We start from the raw sequence: 17272 nt of genomic DNA, 5'->3' as shown, positions 1-17272 counted from the left end.
TTCAGACAACACCCACAAGGGGGCATAATAACACAAGTAGATCACAGGGATCCCCAGGCACTGTAGATTTGGTTAATTCATTCTCATTCTTCCCTGCAACAGGTGCTATTCACCCTTGACTGTGCACAACTGATCAAAGCAGCTCTTTGGCATCTTAGCATAACAGTTACATTCAAATTATGAGTGCTGAAGACTCCAAGTTGAGAAAAGATACAATTGAAAGAAAAAGGGAACCAAGCGTAGTACTGCAGCAACATATGGTAAATTACAATGCAATGATAGATTTTTTGCAATTCAATTGATGCATATGTGCATATGTGTGTGCGCGTGTGTGTGTGTGTGTGTGTGTGTGTGTGTGTGTGTGTGTGTGTGTTTGTGTGTGTGTGTGTGTTTGTGTGTGTGTGTGTGTGATCATGAAACCAGAACTTTATGCATTTCCATTGTCAACGATCAGCATGCGCAGCCACCCTGGCTGTTGCGGGCCGTGTCCTTCAGGCCAGCTCCCTTGTGATTGGCTGATGGAGTGACATCACCATTGACTGTCTCGTTCATCTTCTCACAGATAACATCCACCAGCTTGTCAAAGACCTGCTTCACGTTGATATTGTCTTTGGCACTGGCCTCGAAGAACTGGAAGCCTGCACAGAGAGGTGAGGGTTATGAGTAATTATTAAGCAAACTTTGGTTTTGTGTGCTTTTGCTGAGCACGTGATTGAACTGTGTGTGTGTGTGTGTGTGTGTGTGTGTGTGTGTGTGTGTGTGTACCTAGTTCTGTAGCCAGTCTTTGGGAATCCTCAGCAGGGACCTGCCTTTCTTCCTCCAAGTCCAGCTTATTGCCTATCAGCACCACTTGGGCATTATCCCATGAGTACGTCTTGATCTGGGTTGCCCTGGGAAACACAGACACATCATTTTCACAGCATCTACATGTCCTGCAGCGACACTCTTCACAACATTGATGAAAATCTGTTTTCATTTTATTGCATTTGCATGTATTTCTGATATTGAAAGGGTGCTTTACCAACAATTAAGCATTGTTTAAAGAAGGAGGACCTTCCGTACATACATGTAGGTAAATAATAAATATATGTATTGTGCTTATTGTTATTGTGCCGGGATTTCATGTATTCCTAGATTTCTACACTTGAATTGAATGTCTTAACATGAACTGGAGTTGACTTAAGATGTGTGTCTTCGTTATGAAAATAAAAACTGAATCCATTCTGGTGTACTGTATCCTGTTACTGCAGAAATGGCACAATTTTCCCTAGGTTTTGTGAATTAAATACAGGAAAAGAGGTTTTCTGCAGCGTATCTGGAGCTCTACCCACCAGTCCTGTACAGCACTGAATGACTCCTGGCTTGTGATGTCATACATAAGAAGGAATCCCATGGCTCCTCTGTAGTAAGCTGTGGTGATGGTCCGGTAGCGTTCCTGACCTGCTGTGTCCTGTAAACACGTAGCACACCTTCAAAATTCTAGGTCTTTTGTTTTTTTTGTTTGTTTGTTTATTTATTTATTCAACAACCTCCAGGGAGTTGGGAATTCACAGTTAACACAGTGCTGGATGAAATGCTATTCTAACATGTAATCCTTATATTTAGCATTAAGGACAAACATTTAAGAAAACTTCACTCAGTTACTACATAAACAGAAGAACACAAATGGTTAACTTGGCCGTTCCGAAAAAGAGGTGAATCATTAACTCTGTTGGAACAGAAGTTAAACCCTCCCAGCATGTGTTGATGTTGCCACACCCTGTAAGTACACCAGGATATGCTGTATGCTTTTTGGCTGTGCCTTCATGGACAAAAATAAATTCCAAATGTCTGTAATTTTTCCTCTTAATGTTCCTGTCCAATTAAATTAAATGATGTCCCTGACATGAATACATTAAAGCTACCTCAAAAAATGAGACTTTTAAGACTTAAATTGATTCATCTAATATATTTAAATGTTCCCTCCTTAAAAGTGGCTATGAATGAAATCAACATTATAATCTAGTGACTTCCTCTCTAGCGAGATCTTACTGCTGTCTGAAACACTCATAGGCCCAACTTTGGTGTAAGGTTTTACAAAATGAGTTGAGCTGGTTTTAATGCCCCCATGAAACCGATACAAGTTGCTCAGCAGCAGCCAATAACATTTTACTTGGTACCTTCCTCATGTAAAATATGCGGCTGTATCACTGTTAGGCAGAGCAGAAAAAAGGCATACTGTGCCGAATACATTAAGTTGGGGAAAAAAAGAAAAATGGAAAAGATGTATTACTTTCATCTAACAGGAGAACTGTGGGAGAGTCTTCGCCTTCTACTAACATTCAGTAATAGATCTGTCCTGGGTGTCAGTATGCATAGTAAGCACATTCAGCTCCAGCAGCTCAAACCCATGCATGTTTCATGAACCCTGCCGTCTTGGGACGATGTTAAACATCAACTGTCATTAACTCAAGAGTGTGAGAAATTGGTTTACGCCACATCCATGACAGGCAGCAGCGTATAAGAGGGCAAACTGGGGAATGAGGTGAAGATAAACAGTCTGTGTTGTGTAACAATTGAGAGCACAATAATATACATTCTGCCTTTGGTTTAAGCTATATTTTTTAACCTCAATTATGCAATTACGTTGTCTCTGTACCCTTACATTTTTTATCTGATGAAGGGAATGAAAGAGCTTACTGAGGTTTAAAAAATGTGACTTTTACTGTATGTTCTTTAGAGTATTGGATATATTTCAGAGATTATAATTCTAGTAAAAGTCAAACTGAGGCTTCACACTCTCCATGGCAAGTGTTAAAAAATGGCAAATGGCAAATAAACCTTCAGTACAAGAAATAATGCTGTTATGATCCACTTTCAATAACCTTTATCACTACTTAAAGTGACTGTTTGTAGATATTTGGCTTCTGTCCACTACAACTCAGGGCTAACTGCTAGAAGTGCAAAAAGGTTAATTATCCTTGAAAATATTTAAAATGAGAGGCAAGGTGACTTAGTTTTCCTGGCTGTTTATATCCGGGGCATTAGTTAATAAAACTAATAGCATAAACAGCATCACAATTAGCATTTAAAGGACATTGAGGACATTGTTTTAACACTCAGCAATGTAACATTTTGTGAGCCAGATTAAGTAGAGTTAAATCTGCACTACTGTAACACTGCCAGCCTTTAGTGGCAGCTTCTGCACAGAGTAAACAACTTTCTCTGAGCCAAAGAAAGTGGCAGTGTGGTCCGGCCTTATCTGCTAGACTTATTCTCTTTCTTACTGCTGCAGAGGAGAAACCAGACAATGTGCATGCAATGGTAACCAGTTTGAAAGCAGGAAGAAAAATGAGGAACTTCTCATTAGCTCGGGTATGCAAGTTTTTTTATGTCAGGAAAATTTCCAAAAATCCTTCAATAATAAAAAGGAGCCACAAACTGCAACTTTGTCTGTAAAAATGTCTATTTCTTATCAACGGGATTTCAGTGTGCAAATCTTCACATAAGCAGGACAGTCAGATTTAAAACACATGTATGAAAAAACACAGGACTCTTCACATGTGAAATGAAGACAGAGTTAGAGTTGTGTATAAGCTACCATTGTGCTCACAAGAGACCAAACCATCTCCCCTCTTGCCCTGTTCATACAGGTCAGACAGAAAAGAGATGAAGAATTCAGAAAGCAGTAAATAGCAAGACAAGAAATACATTAAGAAAGTTTTGGAGATTTGCTTTTATAAGAATATGAATGTGGTAGAGAAGCTCTACAAAACATGAACACCTAATTATCATATAAACTATCATCTGCACAAAGGTATTAGAGAATAGGTTTGACTTTTTTCAAGTCTGGGTCTTGGTCACTTTAAGCTATGACTTGAAGCTATTCCAATGGAACGTGACTATGCTGTAAGAGATGAGGGAATAAATCCACAGCCTGTGTGCAAATATGCATTACAATGTCTGGCTGAAGCTAAAATGAAGCTTCAGAAGTCTGAGTTAGCTAAGTCAAGTCAGTATCTTCCAAAGTCACAGCCTGTTTATTGCAAAATCCCCTGTTTTGTTTCTGTGGAAAGAAGCTAAATTGCCTGGTTACCTGACTTTTACTATTCAAGATGAGCCGTCAACAAATCTACATGTGATTAGAATGTATTCCACCCCACAGCTTGGCAAGGAAAGTTCCAGGGAAACAAAAATAGGTAATTTCATTCTAAACAAACTATAACTTTGGAAAATATCAATTCAAGTTGTGTAACTCAGACTGATAAAGTTCTGTCCGAATGCATATTTGCATTTGTATTAATGAGGAATGTAGATTTTGTCTGTCATCTCTTACAGTGTAATATCTTTCTGAGAGAATAACTTCAAGGCCAGTATGGAGAGCAGGAATTGTTAAAGCAACCAAGATCCATTTCTATATACATAATGGCACGTCAGTAGCATATGTAGAAAAAAACTTGAACCTGTCCTTTAATCTTCCTTCTGTACGCAGACGATTCAGCATATATCAGTGATCAACATTTCAGTATATTTTTCCATCTCACCCAGATCTGTAGCTTGACTCGCTTGTCGTTCCTGTAGATTGTCTTGACTTTGAAGTCAATGCCCACTGTGCTGACGAATGCTGAAGTGAAGGAGTCATCTGCATAGCGGAACAAGAAAGAAGTCTTTCCCACGCTGCTGTTGCCGATAATCAGCAGCTTGAACATGTAGTCAAAGTTTTGGTCAGCTGCATCCTGGCCTACCCCTGGATCTCTGGCTAATGCCATCTATCACAAGGCAAGAGAAGAAAAAACAGGCTTTAAGAGTTACAACTTTATGAATAAACTCTGAAACTCATTCATAAAAAAGACATCCATCACGATTCTGATATGTTTCTAATACCTGTGACCAAAGAAGGACTTTGCAAACAATTAGTTTATATTCAAATGGCACACCACAGTAAACAGTCACAAAAGACACATCATTTAATTAATTTATCAGCAACGATGCCAAATATTCTATTGTTTCAGCTTTTGCAATGTGAGGATATCACCGTTTTATATCACTGAATCTCTTGACAAAGCAATACATCTAAAGATGTAACATTGACCTCTGGGAAACAGAGATGGACATTTATCAATGTTTTATGACATTTATAGACAAATAATTCATGACTAAACAATAGATTAATTGATAATGAAAATATGTGTTACATGCAGCCCTAAACAAACATCACTGAATATCAGAATATAATGTACAGGAATAATATAGTCACCTCAAGTAAAAACATGTAATGTACAGGTTCTGCATGCTGCACTGGGCCAAAGACAAGTTAAATCCTGCATGTTCAGGATTACTGTTTTCTATTTTGCTATGTTATACTGCACATGGCATAAGGCAGGTTATCTGAAAATAATAATTCAATCCAAAAAAAACAATTTTTTTGTTTAGTGCACTGATGACAATATACTGTAAGTCTGATTATGGTGGGAAAGTTAATGCAGACGCCTGACAAGGGATGCTCTCAATGAGTGAAATTTGATATGAGTTACGATCCAAGAGATCTTTGCCAGGCGTTGTCAAGGGAAAGTTAAAGTACAGTAGTATGTAAAGTTAATGCTGTAAGTAAAATGATGCCAAATATTAACAATTAAACTAACTGGAAGCTTCTGGGAAATAACATCCATGTCAGACAATTAGCAAATGTATTAATCTCATGTTGGAGATTCTCTTAAGTGGTCACATGGTTAAGGTCCAATGAATTAATTTAAATTAGTGATGACAGGAAGAGGGAAAAAAACAACTGTGCAGCTAAGGCCAGTCCAAGTTCTTGCAAAGGCTAAGGTTACATCTGCAGTATACCAGATTATCACACAACTATTTGCGTTATGCAACAAGTGTGCCAACTATTTGTCCAGAAGCTAACTTGTCTGGCGTTTCACATGAGTAAAGATTATGCTTTGGCAATCCTTGCTTGTAATTTGGAGACATGACCCCACTACCTTTCAAGACTGAGGATTCAGGACAGAAATCTGGAAAACAAAATTGCATCTGTTTTAGGATTCAATTCAGTCATGTGACCAAATCAACACTGAAACTGGTTTTCCTTGCTGTAATCTAGATATGCTGTGACTGATCAATTAATCTATTATTTGCCAACTATTATGGATATCTTCCACAGTTACAGCCTTTTCTGGAAATGTTTCATCTTCATGTCTTGACAGACAATGTTTTCCTGTTTACCAGCAGTGGTTGGATTGTAACAAAAAGGGGAATTCTAAAAAAAACAAAACTAACTATTGCAAAATATTGACTTGATTTGACTAATATGGCTGAAGTCAGCCAAATAAACACATACACATTTAAATATTTTTTTTGCACAGGAGGAAGACTGTGGATTTTGGTTCAACCATCACTTTCTTTGAAAGTACATTACTAAGAGATCTCTATGAACAGTGGGACAGCAAGAAAAACCTATCTCCATGTTTGTAAGGGCACCTATTTATTGTTAAAAGGCTGACGTGAAAAACTATAAACCTATGCTTTAATACTCACAAGTCTGAAAGTCATCTATACATACAGCGGAGGAGCAGTTGGAAGTGTTGTTTTAAAAATGGTCTATCTTTCTGCCTCATCCTTCTTAGCTCCCATTACTGTGAATTATGAATCATGGCCAGGGTGTCTTCCGTCCACTGTTCTTCCATCAGTCACCCACAGCTTTTGCTTTCTATTTTTCACATGGACTCTCGTCACAAAACTTATGGGATCAGTGGACGCTGAGTGCTGGGTGAGGGCTGATAGATTCTCCTCCCATGTCTGTATATTTCATCCATCATCCACCTGACTGTTCATCCACCCACCAACACTCCCACTTAAACCATTAATAAAGGTTTATCTTATACTATCTTAAAGACACACAGTCACTCTTTCATACTCATCCATCTATGCATTCCCCCTGTCATCATCCATCTGTATTTTAGCCTCTCCACACTTCCTCCATCCCTCTGCATCATAATGTAAGGAGGCTGCACCATCCATTCATCCACCCCACCCTCCCCTAGCTGAGTCTTCCCTGATTGCTGAAATCTCTCTGGGACCAGCTCAGCATTACCACTTCCAAGACCATGAAGAAAGCCGGCATGCTGCTCTACACACTCAGCAAAACACCAATATCTAGGCATGCGCATGCACAAAAATATGAAAATAAGCACAGTACGATGTGTTTAGGATTATAACGCTATAGCTGCATTTACTATGGCTTAAGAAAACGCATTGTCTCCCATAAAAAAACAACCACCTCTCAGCACAGGATTTGACTAAACAGCAAACGTTGACATCTGGCCTGAAGTAGCTGAAATTTAACTTAATGGAAATGGGGTGTGCACTACACGAGAACACATTGGGTTATGATAGGCCTACTTGTTAAGAAATACCAATAAGAATTGATCTGTCTTGTACAACTACAAACAGACAACACAAATAAACGTGTGTATTCTGCCCTTTCTGCTGACAAGGCAATGACAGTTAATTAATTTGCCAACACCGCGCTACCATACGGTAACTAAACTGCAACCTGATGACATTTAAAGACACTCTCAGCCTTAAGTTAAAATCATGTGACGGTTTTGTACCTTGGACGCTGTCTGTGAGTGTGTCTCTTGCTGTCTTCCTGCGGTCCTCCACCTCTGCACCTGAAAGCCGCTCGCTGTGCGCTGTTCTCGGGCGCTCCTCTCCTCTTCAGGTGCTGCGCTCCCGGATCTCCAGACTCTACATGTGGCTGTCACTGGGATGTGCGCCGCGTAACCGGGATCAAGTCAGATTCAATGGCAACGCATTTCCGGCGTGGACTTCAAAAATAAAGTCCCCATTCAAAGAAACCCTACAGTTTGTGCAAATGTTAAACACGTGCAAAATGGCTTTCCAACAAATCCTCCTCTCTAATCTCCTAAAAATATTAATTTATTGATCCCATAGTGCAGTGTTACATACTGAATATCCATGTCAACAAAGGGTAACATTTAGGCAGTAACTACATATTGTTTTCATTATCAATTATTCTTGAACAAATATTTCATTGATTGAATGATTTATTTTTCATTTTCATTCATTCTTTAGACTAAAAATGTCAGAAAACAGAATTTGGAACCAGTAAATGTTGAATATCATATGTTTCATTAATGCCAAAATATTTAATCATTGCTGAAATTGTATTCAAATAAGTTTTTGTCAATAAACAAATCGATTAATCAACTAATTGTTTCAACATAAAACAGTATCAACTTAACATTCTACACAACTGTCCTGACATCCTTTTAAATTGAAGGCAAAATTCCCACATTTCCGGTATTATTTTGTCAAAACACTGGCCAGCTTAACTCTGATACGACAGTAAACTTTTGGGAGGCCAAGCTGTTGAGTGTTGAATGGCGCAAACTCATGACTTCTCAGTTAAATTGGTCACTTACATAGCGTGGATGAAATACAGCAGCTGATTGCTTTAGTCTAACTTCCTATTTACCATGCTGAACTTCAAGATGTGAAACACTGAAATATTGCAAGTGTTGAGTCAGACAAACCCCTTCTGGTCTAAATCAACAAGCGTCAGCCTGACTTGGAGCAATGCAGGGAGTCATGCACCCAGCCAGGCCCATTAATCATGTCAGAACCAGATTAACATTTCTTGCATGGGATAACCTTAAAGGGTGGTATTGTTAAAACACTGAGAATACCAGAGTGTATTTGTGCTGTGAGGCCCTTTTGTGAATCGGAGTAAATCATGTTGGAACAGGAAAACTACAGCTGGGGGGCAATGATGCAACAGACCTGCCAGAACTGCAGTGTGAAAAGAGGGTTTTTATTGTTGCTGGGCAAAACATCCCTAAGACCGCAGTAGCACACCCTGAACAGTACACCGGATCTTTACTGCCAATGTAATTTGGAGTTATACACAAAGTGAACTGTGGATTGATTTTAGCAGTCGGTTAATTCAAAAACGTATCCATGTACTATACTCCTCTTAGTCCTGAGGGGAAAAACGTATCATGTAATGGATTATTGTTGTAATTGATGTAATGTAATGACTACCTCAGTGAAGATCTTCAACCTGTGACACAATATAAAAAACATAAACTTGGATTTAAAAAAAAAAGAAATGTTCTCACCTTAAACATTTTTCACATCTTTAAACAGGAACACCTTGTCTTAGGCCTTTGTGCTAAACAGTGCTTCTACTTCCACTACTGTCCATTTCAACAGGCAGCACTTCAAATGAATTCTTTTGTATAGAGCATTTAAAGAAAACACACAAAAAACAGTAACACTTAACTGCCTTAGAACTCTCATAATCTTGAACAGTAACTCAACTCTCTATAACATGACTTACAAAACTCAAACTAATAGCACTTACTCATGTAATGAAAAGATCTTGGAGGCATTTTGTGGCCAATCTGACTGAAAAGATTTCCCACGCATGCCTTCTATCGCAGAGGTTCACAAGCTCTGACTCAGTATTCCTTTCGGCTAATCAGTCATTGGTTCTAGCGGTAATGTGAGCTAGTGTGAGTTATTGGTTGCTTGATGGGAGTTAATGAGCTGGATCGTTGTGTGTCCATAACCTGTGGAACTCCTTGATGAAGGGTCGGACCAGGTCTGGCTCTTCAGTGACGAGGATATTTTCCATGTTGCTCTGCACTGCTGTCAGCGTCCAGTTGAGGGAGCCGGTGATGAGCAGCTGGCCGTCCACCACTGCAAACTTGTGATGCATGTGCACGGAGCCAACGTCGCACCGTACACAGATTCCTGGAGAGCAGGGAAAAGAGTGGAGAATCAGTGAAAAGTTTTGAAAAAATGTTTTATACATGTGTTGATATCCGCCAGTGAAAATCTGAAATATGCACCAAAAAGAATGATGTTCAGAAGTGAATGTTACTGTTAAGATCCTGTGAATGTTTTTTTGTGTTTTTTCTTTCTCTTATCTAGCTCCTTTGGATGGTAAAAAAATGCAAAGAATCTAAAAAACAATCCTGAACTTAGGCCTTTACATTGGTTTCATTGGTTTGATTTCACACGTGTTTATTCTAATTACCTTGTCTTTAATAATTTCACAAGATGACATACCCAGCTTGCATAAAATAATTCTTTTCCCAGTCTGCCATGGACATATGAAACCAAAAAAGTTGTTAATTGAGATTTATTGTTGATTACTTCAAATTATGAAAACAATTTACTAAATAATAATAGTTGCTATTTACATGAACCAACTAAAGTCCATTTTAGATTAAAATAATAATAGAGCGCATGTTAACTAGTGTGAAATTTCAGACACAGCATCTCTCTCTATTGTGTAGAACGGAAACCATCTTGTTAAATAGAGATGCTACTTTGGCAGGGTTTAATTTGACAATTTCAATGTTCCATTTGATTTTGTAACACACTGTGGACCAGTAATATTTGAATTGAGACCAGAGTAATCTCAGAGAGCTTAAACATACTATTTTGAGAGGGCAAGTGCAAGTGTCTTTCCTAATCACTGTGTGTAAATGCTTTTTTGGCATTTTAAAATATAACTTTTGACAGCTCAAAGTGGAGAGAGCCTGAAATGAACGAGGAAATGCAACAGACAATACAAGCTTGAGGTCTTTACTGTTTTGAACCCTGGACACAGTCAGCCCAGAAGATATCTCTTTAAGATTAAGGTTCTCATGAGGTTTGCAGTCGACTTACAGTTTTACACGCACGCACGCACACACACACACACACACACACACACACACACACACACACACACACACACACACACACACACACACACACACACACACACACACACACACACACACACAAACACACACACACACACACACACACACTTTGCCTAATGAAATTTGCTGCCATGCTTGCCAACTTCTTACTTACTTACTTACTTAACAATATAGAGTAGCAGTAATTTATTAAATGCAGATGGCTGACGGAGAAAGTGAGACAGCGTGAGTCAGACATGTGACACAAACTCTTTCAGAGCATGATGACTCTGACTCAAGATAAGTCTTGTAGTGGCAACATCCATTCACCCAGACAGTTCCTATCATCTCTCCATTCACCACGGGAGGAAACCTGTGAGACTTACCGACAAGGACACTGTCGGGCCGAGAACACAGTGAGCACCTTTTGTTGAGCAAGACCTGATTCATCCTTCCAGTATTTCACGTGAAATGTGTCCATAAAATGACTCCACAGAGGTTAATGTGACTTTTTTAACAAATAATATCCGAGGATGAAATATGAGACCCTGGGTCTTCATGCTATAAGTTTCTTGGCATAAGGACGCTACATCACTATGACTGTTGAGGTCACACAGCATGAAGACAGATTCCCTTACCAGCCTTGCGGAGAACCCCTATCTGGGAGCCAGTGATGGCAGAGTAGTGCTTGTCAGTGAGGACCCTGATGGTTACGCTCCTTCCATGCAGTGCTAATACAGCCCTGCTCAGGTCCATGTTGGAAAAGGCAAAAACACACAAATCCAGAGTAGAGGAAGCAGACATGATGTGGCGAAGAAGACAGGAAAAAGAGGTCTCCACACCATGAGGCAACGAACAGAAACAGGAGCTATAAACGCAGAAAAGAATATGCCAACTTATTGTGTTATCTGCATGATATTTCATAGGATGTAATGTCTAACTTTGGCTTTTAGTTCTAATTTCCCTCAGAAAAATGCATTAAACTGATGTATATCATTAAAATAAGGTTTCCTTTACTCAATACAGTAAATATGTTTCACTTACTAAGGTGAAGAGGGAGTAAAGATGTGTTCCACACAGGCCATCTCTGAGGGGAAGAAGAGAACCTCATTGAGACTTCTCTCAGGCCTGAGGCGACGCAGGAGCCGGCTAAGCAACTCCACACTGAGCGAGAGGGCCACCAAACCCATGCCAACCACCTTCACCGTCCACATCACTGTCATCTCTCACATAAAAAAAACCATGTTAAAGAGACTGTATGTAATGCAAATGTTCTTGATGTTATGTATAAATGTAAAATGTTTGATGATTGTGGACATTTAAAATACAAGTATCATGCAAAAGTACAATTATCATATCCCTACAGTATGCTTTTTAGTGCTGAAATAATTTGTTGATTAATTTGTCGTTCGACAGGGATCAGTCACCAACAGTTTGGATGACAGATTAATTAATTTCGTCATTTACCAAGCGAAAACCATTTTCTGGTTCCAGCTTCTCATTTGTGAGCATTTGCTGCTCTTTCTTTTACATATAATTTCAAATTTAGTATCTTTGTGTTTCGATCTGTTGGGAGAAGTTACTTTGGAGTCTGGGAATTGTGAATAGTAATTTTCTGATGTTTTATACAATGAACAATGAATTTATAAAAATGATAAATTGACAAATAAATTTAGAGAGAATAAATGTTAGGCGAAACCCTAATGTTCTCGTATGGTACTACACAAGTATTTCATTTTAGAGCTGAAAGATTTAGTCGACTAATTAATTATTTGAGTGAGAAAATGAACCATAACTACTTTGATAATTGATTGTTTAATTAATTTATAACATTATCCAGTTCCAGCTTCTCAAAAGTAGCTGGAACTGGATAATGAGGTTTAGGACTGTTTGACAAAACAAGCCATATCAATACATATATAATATTATTTTGATGATAATGGTTATTTATCACCATTTAATCTCATTTAATGTTGTCATAATCACATAAAACAGAACACACACTGTGTGTTGATGTTATTGTACATTATAAATTGTGTAAACCATTTACCCCCTGACGTTCATTTTCTTTTCTTATTGCCTGAGGAAGCTAACACACCAGTCCCATACAGAATTAGCCCCAGTATCTCATGTATTAACATTACAATGGAGACATATTTCAAACACCTTTTTGGAGAAATTGATGCTTAGCTTTGTAACCCATTTAACACATATACATGAGAGGCACTAACTGGGATATTTTAATGTGATAGCAGGACAGCTTCCCTACTTTAGGGACGACTAAAATTAACTTTCATTTAAACCGGTGTTCAACAGGGACACTGGTTAGATTAGCTACAAGGTGTTTTGATGACTTGCTTAGATAGAACAAACTCTGATCATATGTTTAGTTTTCATATCAACACCTACTACAAAAAATAAACAGCAGGAAAGAAGACAGACCACAACGGCTGACTAACCTGTCGAGATGTTTAAAAAGAGTTAACAAGTCAACATGTCCTCGGGCATGTCTAAATATATTTTAAACACGGAGTATTTTGTCTGCAAACAAACACACCGGACTTGAGTTAGTCAGCCTCTGTCGCCACCTATGGTTGCCACCAAGCGGGAGCAGCATGGAGCAGGAGCCGGGCAGCCGGTCAAACGCACTACCGCCACCAACAGGGCTGGAGTATAGAGCAAGAGATTAAAAAAGGAAATTAAAACACAAACCTCTACATCAATCTATTTTACTTATTTCCTTTCTTTCTTTTTTTTTATAACTTAATAATGTCTCAGTATATCTTGCCTGCTGTTTCCTCTGTTTTCCCTGTTGCATCACTGCCAAAAAGAACAACCCTTGACTGACAGGTGAAACAGCCAATGAGATACTGCGATATTTCTATTCACTCCACCAATCATTTAACGGGAAGCATTGCCGGTGCCGGGGCTTGTGTTGGAGCTTTTTCCTCATTAGAGCAACGTGTATTTTCTACAACCAAAAGGTAAACAACAGTAAAACTTTTTTTTCTAGAGAACAGTTAACAATCGCGATATGTTTAATAGTTAAGGTTGGTTGAGCCCTACTGGAAGATATTTTCATATAAGAGTCCGTTTAGTGGTTTATCGGGATTCATGTATACAGGAGAACAACAACAAACATGCTAAATGTTAGCCAGTGTGTTTGGAGATCAGCTACTGGGTCACAGTTTTGTGATTCTGGCATTGATATATTTCGACATGTTTACTCTTTGTTGATATTTACGCAATACTTACATTTACCTGACGAAGTTATGTTGTTTTGTTCTCTCTTTCTTACACACACACACACACACACACACACACACACACACATACACACACATACACACACACTTATTGATTCAGCTTTTGTGCAATGGGTCGCCGCAAGTCCAAACGAAAGCCCCCTCCTAAGAAGAAGATGACGGGGGATCTGGACACACAGTTCACCTGTCCATTCTGCAACCACGAGAAGTCATGTGATGTTAAAATGTAACTCACCAAATGTATTTTCCCTTACACAATTACTTGCAAATGTAACGTGCGGATTTTGTGAGGCTATTGTTGACAACTTGTCCTTTGCTCTTTATCTAAACAGGGAGAGAAGCAGAAATACTGGGATAATATCATGCACAGTCTGCTTGGAGGAGTTCCAGACCCCAATTACCTGTATCCTTATTCATACATGAGTTTTTAGGACACTACACTATCTTTTTTTCTGGTTCATAAAGAAACAGAAATGCATCAAGTATGTGTGAACCGGTTTGTGTTAGCATTTGAGTGTGAATGTTTCTTGATTATGGGAACAGTAGCTGACAAAATATTCTAATTTCAAGGTCCATCTCTTAGCCCTCATCAATACACATCCGCAAATGTAGTTGTCTTGTCGTAATTGTCGTTACCTTTTAGATTTTACAGCAGTTGGCCTCCCCCAGATTAAATCTTCCTCATTGTCTGCTACTTTTTTGAGATGTTGCAATACCATTGTTTCCTTCCCGATACCGATTCAAATACCTGAGCTTGCATATTAGCCAATACTGAGTACCAATCCAATACCATTGTGTCAAAAAAAACAAAAACAAAACACCTGTGCATTATTAACCCTGTATGGATGTGATATGATTTCTATTTTTTGCATGATGCATCTTCAAATGCTTTATAAAATTGCTGGTGTTGAAATTGGAAACATTAGTGCCACTCCTTCACACTGAAGCCTTGCACACTGTACATGTTGCCTTTTTAACGGTGGGACTTTCCAGTGTTAAATATTGCCAAACTGCTGGCATTTTGCAAATGGCTTCTACTTCGAAACTTTAAAACAGTGGCTGCACAGTGCAGCTTGCTGTGTAGGCTGCTGTTTTGGAGCGTCAAAGAAGAATTGATTTCTGGGAAAACTGCTGTTTTATCTGGGTTTGAAGCTACTTTACAATTTATTAATAAATTGTGTGGTATCAGATCGGTGCATAGACCCACATACTTGCTGACACCAGATCTAGCATTTTAGGCCGTATTGGAGGCATTTCTGATACTGATTGCAGAACAGCTCTACTCATTTTAAAGTTGTCAGTCCAGTGACTCTCAAAAAACCAAGCAATCATTTTCTCTGTCCGATACTGTCTCTACATTCTACCATAGTTTTTTTTGTTTTATCTTGGCCTTTACTCACCCTATTTTCTGTAATTGTGTGATCATTTCTTCATCTTATCCTCTTTCTCCTTCTCATGGCTCAGCTGTTATCACGTGACATTATTGTGGAGCTTTGTTAACGTGATTACGGGAGGTCAGGTGGGGGTGAGATCATAACTCCTGTCTCTGTTTAAAGATGGTCTTTGTTTTTCTTTTTCCATCAGTTTATTGACTCTTGGTGGAGGATTCTACACCTTCCTGATCAGTGCTATGGGTGGTGTAGGTCTGGTGATAAAAGACAGCTAATTTTTGTCTGGAGCTTACTCAGTCTCTTATCTGGGGCTCTTGGCAAGTCACCAAGGTAGTGTTCAGGTTAGGGAAAACCTGAAGTACACTGGCTAAGGAAAGATTACACACACAAAATACCATTCTTAAACAGAGATGTTACAGTCCTCCCCCATATACCACCACCACCCACTGTCAGTGTAAGTGGACCTTGAGTTAGGATACTTTTTTCAAAACTGTTTTGTTAATATTCAACAACTACACCTCCCATGAGGATTTGGCATGCCTTTATTGTCAGAGACTCATGGGAGGTATCATTGTTTGATGCCAGCAAAATAATATCTAGTTGGTGTGTTTGTTTCAGCATTTTAAGAACAACAGATGAAAAAATGCATTGTTTTATGGAGGCTATTAGTAGTATGGGAAGGGAAAAAGACTTTGACTCTAAGTACAGTAATTGCCTGTTCTTTCTGCTGATGAATGATGTATAGATTCAGAATGTGGTTACTGTATATATAATAACAAAGACAAATACTTTCCAGAGAAGAGGTCTCATTTTATTTACCGTTCAGCCATGGCAACAAAATCTTTTTATCCTTAATCTGTTGCTCCTCAGATCTGTCAGAGCCAGTTGACGTGTACAGTGATTGGATAGATGCCTGTGAATCAGCCAATCAGTAGCCTTCATGGAACTGGATGCTTTTCAGGAAGAGGATGGGGATGTGTCTGGTGCGCCTGAGCTCATTAGGAGCATCCTGGTTAGAGGACATTTGTGAAACTTTTTTTTTTTTTTTTTTTAACTGGTTTCTTTATGGCCACTTGGAAATTACAGTTGTGTAAGCAGCTGTCTCCCTTTCAATGTAAGGTCCTCAGCACCAATGGGGCTCTGAGGCACTCCTGTTGTCTTCTACCCTTCCTTTGTAAGGTTCAAATCACAATTTGTCTACCCCCACTTATCGTCATACATTGAGCAGAGCTTTCTGCTTTCCAATACATGTTTTGTTTTGTTTTTTGTGATGGGTCTCAAAGATCCTTTAGATACAATTTAGACAAGCATTTAAATAGTTGTTTATTTTGAAGATTAGAAAATAAGTTCCTGATTTTTATTTTTGCTTGTAATAGATTGATATTGTTAGCTGAACAATGCAATTTTATACATCATGCTGTAGTGTGTGCAAATCCCATCCTGTCATTATAATGTGTCTGTAGACACAAACAGCTTGAAAACAAAACCATCAGTAGGTGCAGTTAAAGGTTGAAATAACTCTCTGACACTAGCATCAGTTTGAGAGGAAATGTTCCAGATTTGTTCCACTGCCAGATCTTCCCCACAAAGTGGGATTTAAGTTTCTTAACACAGCTCAGGCCAGCGGGAATGGTGTGATAATTTACTGTCACTATACCTTAATGCAGCGTAAGTCTTTTGTGTTTTGGATGTTTGCAGCACTAGATAATCCATGTTGATCACCCTCAGTCAAGCATGATTCACAGTGATAATTACCCACAGCTCTCCTCATCCTCATAAAGACAAGTTTTGTCGCAGCACTAGGTCATTCCACTGGAGAGAGGAACGGAAATGTACATGGTTTTTGGTTAGCTGCTTAGTTCACACGTTTAAGGATCGTTCTTTATGCAATGAGTTTTTCTGTTGATTGTACATT

The 17272-nt window shown here is 38.8% G+C and overlaps 3 protein-coding genes across 5 annotated transcripts in view; 1 reads left to right on the top strand and 2 right to left on the bottom strand.

The window, feature by feature from the left end:
• The window catches only part of LOC133990231 (transcription elongation factor 1 homolog), a 91593-nt gene extending 74780 nt beyond the window's left edge, over nt 1-16813 (top strand). Inside the window, exons 1-4 of one of the 2 annotated variants that reach the window (XM_062428460.1) lie at nt 13622-13684; nt 14067-14192; nt 14299-14369; nt 16228-16813. In XM_062428460.1, the coding sequence (XP_062284444.1) occupies nt 14077-14192; nt 14299-14369; nt 16228-16292 (252 nt within the window). In that variant the 5' untranslated portion in view covers nt 13622-13684; nt 14067-14076 and the 3' untranslated portion in view covers nt 16293-16813. Of the gene's footprint in view, nt 1-13621; nt 13685-14066; nt 14193-14298; nt 14370-16227 lie in introns of those variants that run through there. The other variant, XM_062428469.1, reaches the window with a different exon arrangement.
• Nucleotides 451-7733, bottom strand: rab3da (RAB3D, member RAS oncogene family, a). The gene is made up of 5 exons (XM_062430125.1): nt 7593-7733; nt 4524-4748; nt 1332-1450; nt 766-890; nt 451-638 (listed from the first exon to the last, which is right to left on the bottom strand). The coding sequence occupies exons 2-5, from the start codon at nt 4746-4748 to the stop codon at nt 451-453; spliced, it is 657 nt and encodes a 218-aa protein (XP_062286109.1). The 5' UTR covers nt 7593-7733.
• pld6 (phospholipase D family, member 6) lies at nt 8836-13981 on the bottom strand. 2 transcript variants are annotated; one of them, XM_062428426.1, is made up of 5 exons: nt 13956-13981; nt 13160-13366; nt 11745-11925; nt 11339-11568; nt 8836-9759 (listed from the first exon to the last, which is right to left on the bottom strand). In XM_062428426.1, the coding sequence occupies exons 3-5, from the start codon at nt 11921-11923 to the stop codon at nt 9545-9547; spliced, it is 624 nt and encodes a 207-aa protein (XP_062284410.1). In that variant the 5' UTR covers nt 11924-11925; nt 13160-13366; nt 13956-13981; the 3' UTR covers nt 8836-9544. The 2 variants fall into 2 exon arrangements, with proteins under 2 accessions (XP_062284410.1, XP_062284401.1); XM_062428417.1 differs by lacking the exon at nt 13956-13981 and having other exon boundaries at nt 13258-13363.
• Nucleotides 16814-17272: the final 459 nt, after the last annotated feature.

Source organism: Scomber scombrus, chromosome 2 (assembly GCF_963691925.1).
Source record: "Scomber scombrus chromosome 2, fScoSco1.1, whole genome shotgun sequence".
NCBI classification, from domain to species: domain Eukaryota; kingdom Metazoa; phylum Chordata; class Actinopteri; order Scombriformes; family Scombridae; genus Scomber; species Scomber scombrus.
This window is presented reverse-complemented; position numbering and strand designations above follow the sequence as displayed.

Bases quoted from the DNA above. Each gene is read 5' to 3' on its own strand.
- rab3da (XM_062430125.1), bottom strand. From the start codon at position 4,748: ATGGCATTAGCCAGAGATCCAGGGGTAGGCCAGGATGCAGCTGACCAA. The intron at 891-1,331 runs GTGGGTAGAGCT...TGTGTTTCCCAG, and splicing joins TTCAGTGCTGTACAGGACTG to GGCAACCCAGATCAAGACGT. The intron at 639-765 runs GTACACACACAC...CTCTCTGTGCAG, and splicing joins AAGACTGGCTACAGAACTAG to GCTTCCAGTTCTTCGAGGCC.
- pld6 (XM_062428426.1), bottom strand. From the start codon at position 11,923: ATGACAGTGATGTGGACGGTGAAGGTGGTTGGCATGGGTTTGGTGGCC. The intron at 11,569-11,744 runs GTAAGTGAAACA...CTGCGTTTATAG, and splicing joins TTTACTCCCTCTTCACCTTA to CTCCTGTTTCTGTTCGTTGC. The intron at 9,760-11,338 runs GTAAGGGAATCT...CCTGCTCTCCAG, and splicing joins AGGGGTTCTCCGCAAGGCTG to GAATCTGTGTACGGTGCGAC.